A 19,140-nucleotide genomic window follows, 5' to 3' on the forward strand; every position below is an offset into this window, starting at 1 on the left:
TTTACAAATATGTTTATTTAATCTTTCCAATAATTATGAAAAGTTAGATACTGTGATTAACAGCATTTCATAGGTGAGAATTCTGAGGTCACAGTGGCAGAGCCTGTGAGCACAGGCAGTCTGGCTTCAGAATATGCATATTTAACCATGGCCTATACTGTGTTGTGCAATTAAGAAAGTGGAAGAGGATTTTTGTCATTTGGCATCATTCGCTCGAGTTAAGTGAGTCAACCAGATCACAAAGGGTTGCTAAAAGGATTATAGTAAAGCAGGAATAAAGCATTTTTAATGTAAGTACTCCTATAAAGGAGTTCTGTGGGGGCATTTCAGATGTTGACACAATGTGACTGATTTCCCTTTAATCACTCATGTTAATTGCATGGCTCTAAGAGTTCATACTGAGCAGTAGCACAGTTTTTTGACATAGAGTCAAAATGACTTTTTACTCAAAATGATTTTCTAAGGTAGTTTTCTGGTATCTTTTTGATAGTATAGAAGTGAGTTACTTAAATAAGAGACAAAGTATGCCTAATGGACTTCAACCAACAGAAATATAATCCTGCAAGTTCACTTCCTCTGCCAAAAGAAAATTGGTCAGTATAGTAATATTAATTGGGCTCATTTGTGTTTGGGTTGTCAAAAAATTAATTTGGTAGGGCAGGTAGTTTCTATTATCAAATGGTGAAAGGCCGAATCAACATTTGCCAGTGATCGCTATAGAACAGATTAAACAGCAGGCGAAAACTAAGCCTGATCCTGTAATTGTTATAAGTCTTGTAGCTGTGGCAGGAGTCCAGTCAGCTCTGCCCATTGGGTTCTCAAAGCTCTGTGTCCAAGCAATTTTTCCTAGAGTCTTAGTTCTTCAGCTGGAGTTATTTCCTTCATCCCTTACCCACTTGAACTCTGGAGAGAAGGGGGGAATTTTTAATCGGGTATCTAGGAGTTCTAAGTGGCCCACCAAATTCTGAGTTGGCAAGTTGCTATTACTATGGCAGCTGAGGTGGTGTGCCTCTGTCCTGCTTGTTGCTTAAACTGTGAAGTGGTCTGCTCTATTCATGCCAGTAGTTAACGGCCCTCTGGAAGTTTGGGTAGCTCATGTTATTAGAGGACTTGCCCTTCACATAGCTCAGCATTTCAGTCTCTGCAGTCTCAAGACCTGAGAATGGTAAGAGATCAGTGGTAATACAAATAGGGATCACTCAAAAATTATTTCCTGTGTACCTATAGAATATAGAGTGCGCTTGTTTTGCTGATTTGGGGGAGGGGGATAGGTGGGGCAGAGTTTCCTTTTAAACTCTATTTGGTTGATTGAATTGTTATTAAAATTGCCAGTGTGCAGGGCAACATCAGCTAGTGGAGAGGGGGTTGGCATGCCTTGTGGGTTTGCTAAGTATTGGAGAAACCAGTCTAGAAGTTAAAAGTGAATAATCCCCAAAGCAGCTAACAAAGAATTGGCTATAATTCAGTTTGTTTTTTATGAAGTAGATGAGTAATTGATGGTGTGACAAGTATATTATGCTAATGGAATCATTTAATATCTTGTGTTAACACCCACCTAAAAGGAATACTAAGTTAATTGATGTCTATTTAAGGAAAAACCCGGTAGTGGTGTTGAATGTCAGAACTCATGATATGGTTGCAGCTACTCCTTCAGGCTGCCATTCCCATTTCAATTTGACAATTTTTCATCAGAATTGTTTAACACTTTCACTCCATTTGAAGCTTTCTCAAACTTGTATGATTGCAGGTTGAGGACTTCACAAGTGTTTATGAAGAAGTTGATGAAGAACAGTATTCGAAGCTGGTTCAGGCCCGCCAGGATGATGACTGGATCGTGGATGATGGTATGTGGGAAGAAATTCCCTTCTAAGTATTATGTTAGTTTTTGTTGAGTCTCATGTGGTGGAGTTGCTGCTTTGCATGAGCAGATGTACGACACTGTTAAAATGATATTGGTTCAGATTTTTCTCAAATACATTATTTGAGAATGTGGAGGGAATACAATAGAAATTTTATTCTGGGGTATTTTGGAGAATCCAGACACATACCTCAGGATATAGTGTAAATCCTCCAGGAAACGACTCTGTAGTAATTGGGATACACCACATACCTGTGGGGTATCCTCAGGTGATGTGGTGTTGAGAAAACTGTCTATTGAACAGAGTGGCTGTGACGATTACACGAAGCTATATGTGTGAAGAGTAACTTGGACAGTCGAAAGCACAGAGCAGAGGCTGGTCCTGATGTTTTTACAATCCATGTAGAAAGCTCACTGGTTCCTGCTTGTCAGGTATAACTTCTTGGGCATGCTCCTGCAGACCACAGGTAGTGGTATAGACTGCACCTGTAACCATAATTGTGTTTCTATTTCTGTAGTTGGACTCAGCTCTATTGCCAGTTTTCCTTCATAGACTGAAGTGCTTTTCTAGGCCTGTGTAATCTCTATTCTTTTGCTTTTTATTCTTTGGGTAGAATAAAACTACTCTTAAGCATCCCGTTGTGGCAGACTTTGATGCTGTGGGCCAAATCATTTCCCTAGCTCACCTAGATGGGCATAGCATATATCCTTTGGTTTTGACACAGCAGACCTGCTGTGTAGATGCTTATGTTTCATCTGATACCCGTCTTAACAGGATTCTGCTGCATTTAAAAATGGCACAGCCAGGAGAACATCTGAGTAGGTATTAGAGGTGTTTTTGTTGTTGTGGCTAAAATATACTGGCCACTTTTAGAAACTTGGTCCCATTTTAAATTTTGTTCCGCGGGCACTTGACGGGATGAGCACCAGATGTTATGATATATGTTGGCAAATTGAACTCCAATAAAAAAAAATTTAAAAAAAATTTGTTCCTGCAGATGGTATTGGCTATGTTGAAGATGGCCGAGAGATTTTTGATGATGACCTTGAAGACGATGCCCTTGATTCTCATGAGAAAGGTACCCATATTTTGTTTTCAAGAATGCAATTTTGAGATTTACAGAATCACAATTTGAGATGACTTAGTACTTTGGCCCAGTTTCCTTTAAAGGAAAAGGACTTACCATAATTGTTTTTAGGTGTAGAATATGTCCTAATACTGAGAAAAGCATAGTTACATAGAAAATTAAATGTAAAAAGCAAAAACAATACCACAAAATGAGGTTTAATGTCTCTATCATCCAAAGAGTTTGCTCTTCTATTTATTTTTGGATTTTAGTTCTGTGGTCATTTTAGACTTGCTGATTTTGAGAGCTGCAGCAATAAGTGATGTCTTTTAATTCCTACTGAATTGATGTACTTAAAATTTTAGCTCTTTGATAGTAGTACAGTACAATAATAAGGTTTAGTAATCAACTTGCTTTGTCTAATCAAAATTTAAAATGATATAAATGAATGGGTTAGATTTTCTTAGCTACATAATCATTGGCAAAACATTTTTTTTTTTGAGTAAACAAGCCTGATTTAGTTTCTGTAAAATGTGAAGGGGAAATTATCTTTAGTATTTGTTTTTTTGATTTACTTCATTATTATCACCAAGTGTAGATCGTGGGTCAGCAAACTCTGGCCCACTCACAGCCAGTTTATTTTAAACAGCTTTATTGAGCTGTAATTCACATTCCATACAATGCACCTATTTAAAGTGTACATTTCGATGGTGTTTGCTGTAGTCACAGAGTTGGGCGGCCATCACCACAATCAGTCTCACATTTTCATTACCCTAGAAGGAAAGCATGTCAGTTACTGTGTAGCTCCCTGCTCAGAATGGTTTTTTCATTTTTAAAAAGAGAAAAATGCAAAGAAGAACATGTAATAGCACCAGACAGATGTGTGTGGCCACGAAGCCTAAAATCTGTGCTATCTTGCCCTCTTCAGAAAGTCTGGACCCTAAATTTTCAATGTTTTCTACATTTGTTTACTTTCTTTCTCTTCCCCCCTTCCCAACTGTATACACACAGACTTTATTTTAGGTCAACTTATTGAAAGTAAGTTGAAAACACCATGACACTTCCCCTCTATATGCTTTATCAGTGACCTCCTAAGAACAAGGATGCTTGTCTTCTTAGCCACAGTCCCATTCTCATAATGTCATCTAATATCTTGGTTCATGCTAAGATTTCCCATTAGCCCAAAATGATCGCTGTTTTTTCAGATGCAGAGTCCACTTTAGTTTTTATGTCTCTTGAGTCTTATTTAGTGTAGAATAGCACCATCCCTCTCCTCATCCCCCTCGGGCTGTGTGTGGTCTTTCATGACCTTGACCTCTTTATTTTTATTTATTTATTTTTTAAATTTTTTTTTATTTATTCATGAGAGACAGAGAGAGACAGAGACACAGGCAGAGGGAGAAGCAGGCTCCATGCAGGGACCCTGACGTGGGACTCAATCCCCGGTCTCCAGGATCAGGCCCTGGACTGAAGGCGTGGCTAAACCGCTGAGCCACGCCACCCAGGATGCCTGACCTTACCTCTTTAAAGGGACCAGGCTGATGGTGTTGAATGTCCTACAGTCTGGGATTTGCCAGATTACTTTTTGGTGTGTAGAATCCGGTTAAAGATCCTGACAAAAATACTATATAGATGAAGTTGTGTCCTTCCCACTGATCATTTCAGGGGCATATAAGGTCACTTTGTCTCATTTTTGGTGATGCTAAGTTTGATCTCTTGGTTAAAATGATGTTTGTCAGATCACTTATAAAGCTACGTTTCCACCTTTGTATTAATGTAAATATGGGTGATAATTTGAGACTGTGTATCTTTTTCTCACCAGCTATCACCCAATGCTTTCAGCATCTATTGATGATTTTTTTCTCTCCTTTTAAAAATGATCACTTTAAACTCCTGGACTGAAAATTACTGTTACAGTTCATTATCCATTGTTACTATTTGTCTTTTTGAGGTTCAGAGTATCCCACATTGACAGTGGGAGCCTCTGGAGCTGCCTCCTGTGTCCTTTTGACAGGACCCCATCAGTCTTTGAGCATTTCCTTGCTTCCTGGGCCAAAAAAAGTATTTCAGGTTCCCCTTGTAGTAGTCCTGTTCCAGACCTGGAATCAACCATTTCCCCCAAGAGTCCCGGCTCCTTTACTGAGAAATGGTATTCAGATGTGGGAGATGGATGGTACTCATTGCTATTGTGGTGTAACAGTTTCTACACACTTTTGGTGATCAGAATTCAGAGATTTTATGTAAATGTCATGGTTTCATACTTCTATTTTGATTCAAATATAGCACCACAGGTTTCTTCATCTTACCCAATTCTATATTTGTATCTCCCTTCAACCCTAGTGAAAAAACCCTTGTCCTCTAAAATAGACACAAAATAATTTTAGAAGTTTTAGAACTACTAAACCAACATGTCTACTGACAACCTTTCTAAATGAACTTTATAATTTCTTTGCATTTTTTTCCCATGTATCTTGGTAAAGGTGTATAGTTAGAGAATTGTGTTTGAGAGGTGTGTGAAGTAATTTTTTTGGTATGCTGTGCTATTTTATCAGTTTACTCCATAGGTTCGTTTGTGTTTGTATTCAAATTATGGTTTTAAAAAATCCTTCCGTTTTAATTTTATTTTCTGAATATTGTAGAACATTTTTATGATTTCAAAATCAAAATGATAGAGATTCAGGTAAATCTTATTCTCATCCCTGTGCATTCTACTTTGTTTCTACCCATTTCCATAGGTAACCATTTTTAATAGTTCTGATTATACTTCGTGTTTTTCCTTTTACAAAAAAAGGATGTGTGTATTTTTTATATGTGAGATGTTATTTATTCATTCATTAGTTAAGTTAGAATATGGGGATTGTCTTCTTTGTTTCTGCCAACCTGTGTTAACGTAGGAACTCTATACAGTGGTACTGTTTGGTTGCAATGTGGCTGATTGCGTATTCCTAGTTTGTGTGTGTCCATGAAGAAGAAAATGAAAGGAGCCTGTGTTTTTTTTATCTCCCCGAACTGAGGAGGCCTTTATTTGAGTTCTGGTTATTTTGTTCATTACCTGTATCATTTTGAATGATATACTATCACTTACCTGGACATTACTTTTGTTGGCTATAAGTTAGGTTGCACTGGACCAGAAGGGTCTTGAGAAAAGGACCCATGTGCTAGTCATCTCAGTGCCAATCACAGTAGCAAGTACAGAGAAAATATGTAGCATTCTTTGTATTTCCACTGTCATCTTGTTATCTCTTCTCAGTTATACATCAGTGAAGAGAATGACTTGGCATTCTGGAGGAGAGCCAGTCTTAGAAGTCTTTTTCCATGCTTTGTCACCATTCACCCACAAATTCCCACTGTTTCAGTGTCCCTCAGGGGAGCCCCAAAAGGTCTCAAGATTCTAGGAACTGGAATTTTGCAAGCAACTTTAAAGACTTAGAAGAAATTGTGCAGTTTTGCATAGATGTGAAAGGACAACTCTTTATGGTGTGGCTCCAATCCCTGACATGTTTTTAAATAGAGACAATATTAACTAAGTCCTAATGAAAAATTAGTAGGAAATTGAATAAAACAAACAAGCACTAAAATTGTAGAAGACTCTACATCAGATGTTGACTCCTATTTTCTATGTTTCTTTTTGTCCTTCTCTCTAGATACTACTAACCTACAATGGTGAGATTAAAGCCTGCTTATGAAACCTTCCTGGCTATTTCAAACCTTATTGACCTTCTCTTTTGATACCCTGTATTAGGATGTGTATTTTGTATTCTAAACATTTTGGCCATTAATTATATTGTTTTCAAACTGCCAGATGATCTCAATAAAAAATTATTTCCTGTCCTATATTTTTCACAAATGTCCTACAATTTTTTTCATTTTTAGGCACATGGAAAAAGGTGCCCTTTTTATTGTGGCTAAATACACATACCGTTTATCATCAGTGACATTTAATATATTAGCAGTGTTTGTAGCCATAACCATTATCTAATTTCAGAACATTTTTATCACCCTGAGTGGATATCCATTAGGCAGTCACTCCCCAGTCTTCCTTCCCCTATACCCTGACAACTACTAGTCTTTCCGTCACTATGGATTTGCCTATTTTGAATATTTCAGGTAAATGGAATGATAAAATATGTGACCATTTGTGTCTAGCTCCTTTTGTTTAGCATGATGTTTTCAAGGTTTTCCCATGTGTTGTAGCATGTGTGAGTACTTCATTCCTTTTTGTGGCTGAATAATACTCTGTTGCATGGATAGACCACATACTGTTTATCCATTTATTTGATGATGGAATTTGGGATGTTTCCACCTTCTGGTTTTTGTGAATAGTGCTGCTATAAACATTTGCTTGCAAGTTTTGTTTGAACACCTCTGTTTTCAGTTCTTTTGAGTACCTACCCATGAATGTAATTATGTGTATATATATTTTTTACCTTTTTCCTCACACAAAAGATATTTTTCTATAGAAGCTTTTGTACTTTGTGTTTTTTTAATTAACGAGATATCCTGAAAATGATTCCATATTATCACCTAAAGATCTTTTTTCTTTTTTACTTGTTTCTAATATAGTTGCATAGTATTTTACTGTATAAATGTATGATGATGGTGTATTCAAATGGTTTCACTGAGTTGTCAAGTAGATTTTCAGTAATTTGCTTTTACAAATAATTCTGCATTTAATAACTTAGTGCATATGGTGCTTTCCTCAGAAAATTCCTAGGAGGAGGATTGTTGGCTCAGAGAGTAAAATGTACATGAAGTTTTATGAGATATTACTATAGTTTTTGTTCCATCTTACACTCCCATGATCAATTTGAGTTCGCATGTCCTAATAATTTATACTCCTATGGCCTTACCAGCAGAGTGCCTTGTGAAGTTCTTGGATTTTTGCCACTCTGATACGTGAAAAATGACATCTCAGTGTGGTTTTCATTGGCATTTCTTTTACACATGAAGTTGAGCATCTTTTCATAAAACTTAATAGGTGCTTGTATATTTTTTTATGTGAACTGTATGTATGTTTTTATTGTGTACATTCCTTTTGGGTTTTGGGGCTTTTTAAATACCAGTGCCTTTTTTTTTTTTATCAGAGAGATCAGTCCTTTATCTGCAAAATACTGTAAAAATTTTCTCATGTTTTGTATTTAAGTTGTTTTTGTTTTAATTGAATATATCAGTTTTGTTTTCTTGCAGATGCATTTTGAATCAGAAAGATTTTTCCCGTACCCGGTTGCAAAGGAACTTGCCTTTTTTTTTTAAGAGATGGAAGCAGGGAAAGAGAGCAAGAGGGAGAGAGGCAGAGGGGGAGAGAGAGAGAGAGAGAGAGAGAATCTTAAGCAAGTTCCATGCCTAGTACAGAACTTGACATGGGGCTTGATCTCAAAACCCTGAGATAATGACCTGAGCCAAAACCAAGAGTGAGAGGCTCAACTGACTGAGCCACCCAGATGCCCCAGAACTTGCCTTTTTATTAAAGTCTTCCATATTTTCATTTAAAAATTTTTGATCGGTGATTTATTTGGTGTTTATACTGACTGCTTGACAGATAGGTAGCCAACACCCCTTATTAAAAAGTTCATCTTCGGGGTGCCTGTGTGGCTCAGTCAGGTGTCTGCCTTTGGCTCAGGTCCTGGTCCTGGGGTCCTGGGATTGAGCCCTGGGTCAGCCTTCTTGCTCAGCTGGGAGTCTCCTTCTCCCTCTCCCCACCCCCACTCATGTTCTCTCTCATTGTCTCTCTTTCTCTCTCTCTTTCTCTCAAATGAAATCTTTAAAAAAAGTAGTAGACATTTGTCATTTTTTTTAAAAAAGTCCATCTTCTACCCAGTGATATGAGATGCCATGCCACCCTTATTATGTGCTAAATTCTGTAAGAAATAAATAAATAAATAAATAAATAAATAAATAAATAAATAAATAAATAAATTCTGTAAGTAATTCGGTCTTTTCTGGATTCAGTTCTCTCTTTGTCTGGTTTGAGTAGTATTAGCCACTACCACACTATATAAGCTATTTATTCAAGATCTTTTTGAGGTAGAGATTTCTTTGGAATGAATCAGAGAGAGTAAAACTGACAGTATTAGAAGAGTTTGTAGGTCATTTACACATGGCCATGAGAAAAAACATGGCACAAGATGTTCTTTACTGAGCAGATGTCTGTGCCATTTAGTGTTGTTACAACATACTGTGTATGTGGTTGCTGGTCCCAGAAGATGGAAATTAGGATGTTATACTACCATGACTGGTAATCCTATTTCTTCATAGTTTTCCTGCCAGATTCAGGATAGCACTAAAAAGTTGATCTCCTGAAGGCTGCTAGACTAATCCCTTGGTTCCAGATGAGCTTGATCATTTTATTTCTGTTAGAAAACAAGTCCCACCTTTTAGAAAGTTTTATTCTCACTAATAATAGCCATTAAACAGTCCTACTTAATAACTTATTCTGATACTTAACTAGTATTTCATCATTTAAAAAAAAAGATTTTATTTATTCATGACAGACACAGAGGGAGAGGCAGAGACATAGGCAGAGGGAGAGAGGCAGGCTCCCCACAGGGAGCATGATGTAGGACTTGATCTCAGGACCCTGGGATCACAACCTGAGCCAAAGGCAGACACTGAACCACTGAGCCACCCAGGTGCCCCATTTCATCATTTTTAAAAGATTTTGTTTTGGGGGCACCTGGGTGGCTCAGTCAGTTGAGCATCTGCCTTCGGCTCAGGTCATGATCCCAGGGTCCTGGAATCGAGCCCTGCGTCAGGCTACCTGCTCAGAGCCTGCTTCTCTCCCTCTCCCTCTGCCTACCACTCTGCCTGCTTGTGCGTTCTCTCTTTCTCTCTCTCTCTGCCAAATCAATGAATAAAAATCTTTTTAAAAATAAAAGATTTTATTTTTAATAATCTTTACACCCAACTTGGGGCTCAAACTTACAACCTGGAGATCAAGAGTCTCATGTTCCACCAACTTCACCAGTCAGGTGCCCAGTCATCAGTTTTTATAATAACATTTAGCTTAAGTTTTCCTGAATTGAGCTGTTTTTCAAGATTCTTCCCTGTCTACCATGGATAAAAAAAATAGAAATATTTTTATATTTTGAATTCTTTGTCTTTTTTCTCATTCTCCTATACAGACTCCTGTACAGACAGCAGGTGACTTGGCTTTTAGTTTTCCATAATGATTTGTGCTGGTACGTGTTTATAAATAAGTTATATTCCAACAGGAAAAGATGATAAAGCACGTACCAAAGACAGGAGGAATGTAAAGAAGGCTGCAGTGACAAAACCAAACAATATCAAGTCAATGTTCATTGCTAGTGCTGGGAAGAAGACTACAGATGTGAGTTTCATGATTTTCTTTCTTTTTTTAAAAAAAGATTTTATTTATTTATTCATGAGAGACACAAAGAGAGAGATAGGCAGAGAGAAAAGCAGGCTCCTCACAGGAGCCTGACATGGGACTCAATCCCCAGAGCGGGATCATGCCCTGAGCCAAAGGCAGATGCTCAACCACTGAGCATCTCAGGCATTTCTGTTTTGTGAGTTTTTATATTTTGTCTTTTCCTTTGAGAAGTAAATTTAGTATTTGTACAGACAATAGGTGCTCAGTGTATTTGAGCTCAGATATTTCAATTGTGTTTTCCTGATTTCAGTCATGAAGGTAGATGGATGTAGATTTCTAGATGAATTTAGGCACCTCGTTGTTTGGAACTTGGAGATAGAAAAGTGAATGAAAACCTAAAGGATAACGAGTGTGTTTCATTGATTAGCAGGAGGATCATAGAATGAAGGTAAAAACAGGATGGGAGCCTTAGGTTTAGGAGTTACATGTACACAGGTGGCTGTTAAGATATGTGAACAGTAGATTCACACTTAGGACTGAAGAGGCAAGGACTAACTGGTTGGGTTCTTTAACAGACACATGGTCTGGGTGCAAACATGAGGTTCAGGGCTTTCTCATTCTGCCTCTCTTTATAATTTCCAGAAAGCTGTAGACTTGTCCAAGGATGATCTGCTAGGTGACATTCTACAAGATCTGAACACTGAGGTAAGTCATGTTCTGGGAGTTGTCAAAGAAACAATTCAGTAATTTTATTAAACAGATGGCTGTTAGAATATTAAAAAAAACTCGACAATACTACCACACACACCAAAAAAAAAAAAAAACCCACAACCCCCTCCCCCTCAAAAGAAACACCTCTCCAAATTGGTTTCTTACCACTTTAGGTGAGTAGTTTCCAGCTGTTACAACCTATGCAATTATGTTGACAGGGCTGCGTGGGGATGTGTTAGAAGCAGTAAGAATACACACATGAGTCAGTTCTGGGAATGCACACTGCTTGTGTTGCTGCAGTGTATGTTCCCGAAATAGATGGAAACCTGTCAGTCTGCACAATCAGGCATGAGATCTTCATCTTGAATTCAGAGGGGGGGGTGAAAGAAGAATCAGTGAGCTGTCCCTGAGAGAACTCAGAAAGGCTCAGCTGCTCTGGGAATTTGCAGTTGGGTATTTCACATGAAGACTAAACTCATTTAGAGGTGTGTTTCTTTCTAAGTACCTCTTGATTAAAACAACTAACATGAACACCGTGTAGTTCTATCTTGACAGTTTTTAAATGTAATATCTTGGAAGGATAGGGGAAAAGTATGTTAAGTTGTAAAAAGAAAAAATTGGTGAGAGGTGGATTTAATATCTATTCTGGTTTTCTAGTGAGTGTGGTATTGTTGCTATAGTAACTACAGTACATGAGCATAGATCTGTGGGGGGAGCCGGGAAGGAAAAAAATGCTTTGCTTATTGGGCTTCAGTGGGGGGAAAAATGTACTTTTTCTGTCTTGTGGTAAGCCAAGCATGGCAGGGAATGTCTTACTCCTCCTTTTAGAAACCTCCAGTAACTCCACCACCTATAATGATACCAAAGAAGAAAAGATCCATTGGAGCTTCACTGAATCCTTTCTCTGTGCACACCCCCAAGGTAAAGTGTGTGGAGATACTTTCAATCTTGATTTATATTATTGCTTAAAACTTACTTTGTTGCTTTTCTATATGAGGGAAATGCTTTTGAATTTGTTCTTGATTTTTGTTTTAAATTAGGACTCTCGTTGCATTATATAGTTTCATGTATTTCAAAAATAGCATGTGCCTGGTTTTTTCATAGTAAGTTTTTAGTTACTAGTATGTGTTTATTATAGGCATTACAGCTGTGCTAAATGCAATAATTTTCTTCCTGGAAACAAGTATTTTTTTGTAAACGTAGGTAACAGTAAAATAATGGAAGCCGTTACATTAATAATACATAGAATTGTTGTATAAATGGGAAACTGTCATTTTCTCTGGTCAGGGTAGGACACTTGGATATTTTCTGATACGCAGAGCTAACTGACTGAACATTTAAAAATATTTACAGGCAGTTCCTTCAGGAAAGACTGCTTCCCCTGTCTCAAGGAAGGAGCCTCCATTAACTCCAGTTCCTGTAAAATGTGCTGAATTTGCTGGTAAGTCTGATGTCAGGCAGACCTGCAAGGATGTTGAACAGTTGCAAAATGCTGTCAGAAATGGAGGCCCCGTGAAAAAGGAAGTGGAGGTGATTATGAAGGTATTCTGATAGCAGGTTTAATTGTTAAAGACTTGAATCCCTAGCAGTAAAAGTTAAAAAACATCCAATTTGAGATTGAAGAGAAATGCAAATGCAGTGTGGGAAAAAGAGTAGGCTGCTGTTGCTGTGCTGGGGAGTCCTTTGTGTTCCATGGCAGCAGTACATGATGGGAATATATGATGACGCCTACAGGAGAGCCGGTGCCAGCGTTGTGTATAGATGACAAAGAGGACTCAGGAGCGATGGATTTTGAAGATGGTGACTTTGATGAGCCCATGGAGGCTGAGGAAGTGGATGTGGAGCCTGTGGCTGTCAAGACTTGGCACCAAGAGAGTGAGCCAGCAGAGGGGGTGAAGCATGAGGCAGATCCTGGGAAAGGGACCACGTCCTACTTGTAAGAGCATTTTATGACTTTTCTGGCAAGTAGCACTACAAATTACTCAGTTGGATTTTGAAAGGTTTTCAAAATGTAATTTCTGCAGAGGAAGTTTTCTCCCAGATGTGTCTTGTTGGGACATTGATCAGGAAGATGACAGCAGTTTCTCAGCCCAGGAAGTCCAAGTGGATTCCAGTCACCTCCCCCTGGTGAAAGGGACAGATGAGGAGCAAGTGTTTCATTTTTATTGGCTGGATGCTTATGAAGATCAGTACAGCCAACCAGGTAATCATATGTAGGGTAACTATATGTCTTTAATACAGAATAGTATCTTTCCCTTAAGTGCTTTAGTGATTATAATTGTCAAAGGCTCTGTCCTCACATACATGTGTAGTAAGAGAGCACCATTCATTCACTGTAACGTGTGTGGGCAAGCCCGGATGAGAGGAGCTGTGGTATGAATAATCCTTAAAAATGTTTTTTCCGGGGGGATCCCTGAGTGGCTCAGCGGTTTAGTGCCTGCCTTTGGCTCAGGGTGTGATCCTGGAGACCCGGGATCGGGTCCCACGTCAGGCTCCCTGCATGGAGCCTGCTTCTCCCTCTGCCTGTGCCTCTCTCTCTCTCTCTCTCTCTCTCTCTCATGAATAAATAAAATCTTTTAAAAAAATGTTTTTTCCATAAACCAGTTATATGCGATTTTGGAATGTGTACTTGTAGTTCCCCTTCGATGTATCTAAAGTTGTAGTTATGTGCTTTATTTTAAACGGAATCAGTCCTTAGTTTGTTTCTTTATTCGGCAAATTGAACCCCTATTGTATGCCAGGCACTGAGATGGTGCGAACAAGCCAGACAAATTCCTGATCCTGATGGAGCTTACACTCTTGTGGGGTGGGAGTGGGTGGCGGAAAAATGGGCGATAAATGAGGGAAGTTCGTAAATGGTGTGAAGGCATTTAGGTGGGGGATGGCCGAGGAAGGTCTGTCTGAGATCACCATTGGACTGAGATTTGAGGCACATGCTGAGCTGAGGAAAGAAACCTTTCAGCCTGAGGAACTGGTGAGCGTAGAAGCTGTAGAGAAAGGAGGCCGATGCAGTTGTAGCAGGGTAATCACAGGACAAGATTGGTAGAAAATGAAGTTGGAGACAAAGGCAAAGTGCAGATAACGAAGGACCTTGAAAGCCATATTGAGGAATTTAGCTCTTACTCCCAGCGCAGAGTGGGAAGTGGTGGAGGATTTTAAGTGCTGGTGGAGTGGGGGTGGTGGTCGTATGGTTGGGTTTACAGTTTAACAAGAGCCTTCTGGTTTGTGTGGAGAACAGTGTGTGTGGGGAGAAGGGGAGACTGGAACCGAGGTAGTGGGGAAGCCCTGGAGATCAAGCTGTTCAGGGAAGGCATGCCAGTTACTTGGCCTAGTGGTGGCTGTGGAGGAGAGAAGCGGATGCATCTCACATGTATTTTGACATGAACCTGTCAGTGGATTGATGTGGGGGCTCACGGGAGGAATCAGGGATGACTCCCAGGTCCTCCTCTCAGTGAACTGAAAAATGTGAATTCTGACTCAGAGATAAGCCAGGAGGCTCTCGTTTCCTTTTGTACTCCTTGAGCCCTTCTTCACCACAGGCTGGGAATTCCAAGGTATGTCCGATTCATACAAAAATACCATACGTATCCTGAAACAGTTGCCTTTATTCAGATCTGTGTCTGGGTGTGCAGGTAGATGGAACTGTGTAATTTCTCCAAGCGGTTTCCTGGAGGCTGCAAAATAGGGTATTAGTAAAACAAGCAATGAGTAAGAAGACTAAGTATTAACCATCAGACTTGAAGGCCGGATTTACCTTAAAGATAATCAGGCATTGACCTTAACTGGAAAGTTGTTACCATCTCCCTGAAGGGAAAGCAGAAGCATTAATAGGCTTCAGCATATCAAAGGCACAGGAAACTTCTGCGCAGCCATTTGAGTAGCCAACTGCCATGTGTTAGTTTCTTAGGTAAAGAATAAGCCATTTTAGAAATGGTATCTACAAGACAAGATAATTTGGTTAGACCTTCTCACCTCTTTGGATACGTCTTTGTTATTCACCGGTGGAAGGTAGACTGGTGGGATTGTGTGAGGCTGAACAAGTATTTCCCATCCATTGCCGAGACCCAGGCCTGCCCGGTTGTATGGCTTCAGGGGATACCATTTTTTTAAAAAGATTTATTTTTATTTATTTATGATAGACACAGAGAGAGAGAGAGAGAGAGAGAGAGGCAGAGACACAGGCAGAGGGAGAGACACAGGCAGAGGGAGAAGCAGGCTCCATGCTGGGAGCCCGATGCGGGACTCAATCCCGGGACTCCAGGATCCCGCCCTGGGCCAAAGGCAGGCGCGAAACCGCTGAGCCACCCAGGGCAGGGGATACCATTTTCACATGTGCTTTATGTGTTTTAAGCTCCCTGGAGCAGAACAACACTGTGGGGCTTGCTGGAGTGGTGGGGCTGCCCTTCCCAATACTAATCCCTTGACTGTTTTCATTTGATGCTGAATTTCATTCCCTGTCTTTGTTAATGGTCTTATCAAAACCAGAAAATTGGGAGCAAGCCTTGAGTGCCCCTTTCCTTCACATTCTTCGGCAAGTCTTGTTAATTTTCGTCTCCTAAAGTAGAAAAGCTGTCTTCTCTCTCTGCTTGCAGCTTCCACCTCTGATCCCTTCTTGCCTACTGAAACCATTGCACCAGCTTCCTGAGGGAATCCCTCAGCTGTCATCCGCTACATTGTGGTCAGAGCGATTGCTCAGAAGGGTGGCGCTGACCACATCATTTTCTCGTTTAAAAAAAACAACTCATCAATAGCTACTGCCTGCAACCTAAAAGTTCAAGTTCTTTAGCAAGGCTTCTGATACCTGCTGTGTATGACATTTGTGTTCTAGAGATAGTTCTGCGCATACACCTGCTGCTCTTTATGCCATGTCCCTTTACTCATTGTGTTTGACTGGAATGCCCTCACATGGAATGTGTCACGTCCTGGAAGTTTTCCTGATGCTCCAGATTGGCCTAAGGGCCCTTGCCCTGATACCCCATCATACCCTTTCCCGTCAGTCACAGTGTTTGTCATACTATTTTATAAAGATCTGTTTCTGCATTTTTCTTGCCCCAAAGCTTTTTTTTAAACTCCTGGATGGCTGGTACTTTATATTTTCAGCTTCCAGCATGGTCCAGACACCTAGCAGGTATTTAATAAAATGTTTAGTGAAATAAATTGCACGCGATTGACAGTCCTTTAGATGCACATGAGAGGTTTCAGAGAGCCCGAAGTGTATTCATTCATTGCTCTGGCTGAGGTTGCCTCTTAAAGTCTTACAGTGATGTGGGGAAGAATGGGTAACGTGTAGAGGTGGATGGTGCCCCCCCACCCCGTTAATCCACATATAAAGCATCAGATTGCCCAATGTCAATTGCCAAGGATTAGAACCTTAAGAGACAACAGTCATCTTTCTTTCCTTTATAAAAATGAGTTCATTATTTTTACCTTTTATTTATTGGTTGATAATCTTATTAAAAAGTCATTTTGCAGGACAGGGTCTAGAGCTGCCCCGTCCACTGTGGTCCTGTACATTTCCACATGTAGCTCTTTAAATTTAGATTTAAATTAAAATGAAATAAAATTTAAAATTCAGCTTCTCAACCAGTAGCCACATTTTTTAAACTTAAATTCAAAATGCTTTAATAGTTGAGTGTGGCTAGTAGCTATTATATCCATAGATGGCATAGGTAACAACAATTCTATCATCACAGAAATTTCTAATGGCTAGTGCTCATCTGTAGTAGTAGTAGGTGTTGGAGGTTAGGATTGAGCCATTGAAGCATTGCTGTATTAGGAAAGCAACCAACTTATGATATGTATTGTTACTGAATTCCTGATACTACCATAATCAAGGATAGGCCTTTTCAACCACTGTTGGAAAATATTTTACATTTGAAAGAGGTACTAGTCTGTTCTTGGCCGATCTTTTAAATGTTATGGTAAAAGGAAATTTCTAGTGCTGGAGAAGGCCTCAGACAATCTAGTGTAGTTATAGAGGAGGAAGCTAAGGCTCCAAAAGATAAGTGGCCAACCATTAGTGGCAGAGTTCTGGGCTTCTCACCCTAAGTCCACTATGCTGTTCTGTGGTACTTCTTAAGCTGTGTCCTCTGTGATTGATGCCAACGGGTTAAAAAGGATTTTTTTTAAGTCCTTTAATCTCAGGGGGTTGAACAGTTTCATCATGATAGCAGGTAATGATCACTGAGCCTTGGTGAAATCAATGCTGCTAATAAAAACGAAGTACTCCCAAAGACCCTGTTATTGTGTCTCACTTTCTTCCAGATTCTAAGTAAGTCAGTTGTTGCTGAATGCTCCATAATTATGAAAAGAATCTTACTCTTTGCATATGGGAAGATATCCTGTCTTCATTATGACTTTTTCAAGGTTGAATAATCCTGACTGCACCTGGTTTCAGCTAGTAACTTTGGGGGGAATGTAATCTTTGTTTACCATGATCTTTTTGTGGCAAATGAGGCATAAACAGTGTCAAATGTGTTCATGAAGTGTGATATTAGTTTGACTGTTAAATGAGCTATTTGAATCTGTGAATCCAATATTAGGGTCTTTATTTTTCTTTGCATGGGATTTTGTTTTTTCGTCTGTAACTGTTGTGAGGATGACTTTTAATTTTCTGAGCTCCTGTGATTTTTTTTTCTTTTTTAATCATTCCCCACAGTCCTCCCTTCCCTCTCCCCTTCATCCCCCCCGCCCCAGCTGAAAATCACACAACTCTTTTAAGAATTTTAATCATCTGCAGAAATGAAAATTTTTAGATGGTCTTATTTCTACTAGAATGACTGACAAAAGGAAGCACTGATGAGCTATCTTGTGAAACTGGAGTAATTGGCCTCGTGAACAGTAGCCTTTGCATGTGCCAGGATTTTCGTAGTGTCTCAGACAAGTGGCTGTGTTGAGTGGCTATGTTGATTACTGCTGTCTAATTATGCACAGAGCTCAGGATTTTGCACAGTGGCCATCTCTTAGGTTGACTATCAAATCTCTGGAGTCCTTTCTTGATGTCCAGCTTTCAGGAACAGTGACTTGATGTCAATTTAGAAAGGCTTATTTTTAATTTGTGGTATATATTACATAGGAATCTCAAAAGGGACATGTCTGCTAATTTGGTTATTATAACATTTGTTGTACAGAAATAGAAGAGCAAGGAACATGACCAGTACTACCTATCCAGATTTTTAAGTAGTCTGTGAGGTAGAAAGGGTAAACTATGAGATAATAGTTGAGCCTTATTATTAGATATTTATCATTATATGAAATAAGGTATATGACATCTATTATGTTTTTTCTAAATGCAATTTTACGTATAGGAAAATTGATGTACCATACAAAGTTATTCTTATACATGAATATTAATTTTTATTGGTAAGTACAGGTGCTAAAAAGCAATGTGTAGTATTCTCACACTTCACAAGAGATTTAAATAGGCGATTCATTGGAGAATAGTTTGCTTTGTTTCTCTTAATCTGGGTAGTCCTGGTTCTAGGGAAGTTTTTTTCCCTACACTGACCTAGGGTATCTCTAATTTGAGCTATGTCTACACTTAGCTGGGATGTGTCTCCAGTTCCCCAGGGTTTCTGCACTCACCTGGGGTATCTCAGTATTTCCTCAGGTGTGTCTCCTCTCTACTTGGACTTGGGATGTCTCCCCAGTAACTGAGGTTCATCTCCATTTACCTATGATGTCTCTAATTCTAGGGAAAATCTTGACACCAAGTTAGAGAATATTCTGTCCCCTGTCATCTCCATGGTTACAGGTTTTACTAGTGTGATATTGTGTGGTATAAGTACTGAGTAAGTGAACTGGGCTTGCAGAGTGGGCAGCAGATACAAATTTACTGTAAAAAATGTGTCATGAAAGCATAAATGTCTGGACACATACAGTGAGCCTTTATATTGCCTCTTGTGATATAATTGAAATGTTTCTTTTCTCACGGTCCTCTCTTACTCTTTTAGGTGTGGTATTTCTGTTTGGCAAAGTTTGGATTGAATCTGCCAAAACCCATGTGAGCTGTTGTGTTATGGTGAAAAACATCGAGCGAACACTCTACTTCCTTCCCCGAGAAATGGTAATTGTTAGTGGTTAGCCTCTTAATTCCAAGTACATTGTATGTTCTGCCACCAATCGTAGTCTTCACTGGGGCTATGACTTACCCATAGCCTAGATGCTTCTTTCTT

The 19,140-nt window shown here is 39.3% G+C and overlaps 1 protein-coding gene across 2 annotated transcripts in view; it reads left to right on the plus strand.

The window, feature by feature from the left end:
• POLA1 (DNA polymerase alpha 1, catalytic subunit) overlaps nucleotides 1-19,140 on the plus strand; it is a 310,104-nt gene that overhangs the window by 6,142 nt on the left and 284,822 nt on the right. For both annotated transcript variants that reach the window (XR_007409311.1, XM_025438940.3), the window contains exons 3-11: nucleotides 1,748-1,844; nucleotides 2,857-2,937; nucleotides 10,137-10,252; nucleotides 10,898-10,960; nucleotides 11,795-11,887; nucleotides 12,320-12,407; nucleotides 12,701-12,902; nucleotides 12,991-13,169; nucleotides 18,919-19,031. Coding sequence is in view for 1 of the 2 variants with exons in the window: in XM_025438940.3 (XP_025294725.1) it covers nucleotides 1,748-1,844; nucleotides 2,857-2,937; nucleotides 10,137-10,252; nucleotides 10,898-10,960; nucleotides 11,795-11,887; nucleotides 12,320-12,407; nucleotides 12,701-12,902; nucleotides 12,991-13,169; nucleotides 18,919-19,031 (1,032 nt within the window). In the remaining variant the exon portion in view is untranslated. The remainder of the gene's footprint in view (nucleotides 1-1,747; nucleotides 1,845-2,856; nucleotides 2,938-10,136; nucleotides 10,253-10,897; nucleotides 10,961-11,794; nucleotides 11,888-12,319; nucleotides 12,408-12,700; nucleotides 12,903-12,990; nucleotides 13,170-18,918; nucleotides 19,032-19,140) is intronic.

The sequence above is a fragment of the Canis lupus genome, chromosome X, assembly GCF_003254725.2.
Source record: "Canis lupus dingo isolate Sandy chromosome X, ASM325472v2, whole genome shotgun sequence".
In the NCBI taxonomy this organism is placed as follows: domain Eukaryota; kingdom Metazoa; phylum Chordata; class Mammalia; order Carnivora; family Canidae; genus Canis; species Canis lupus.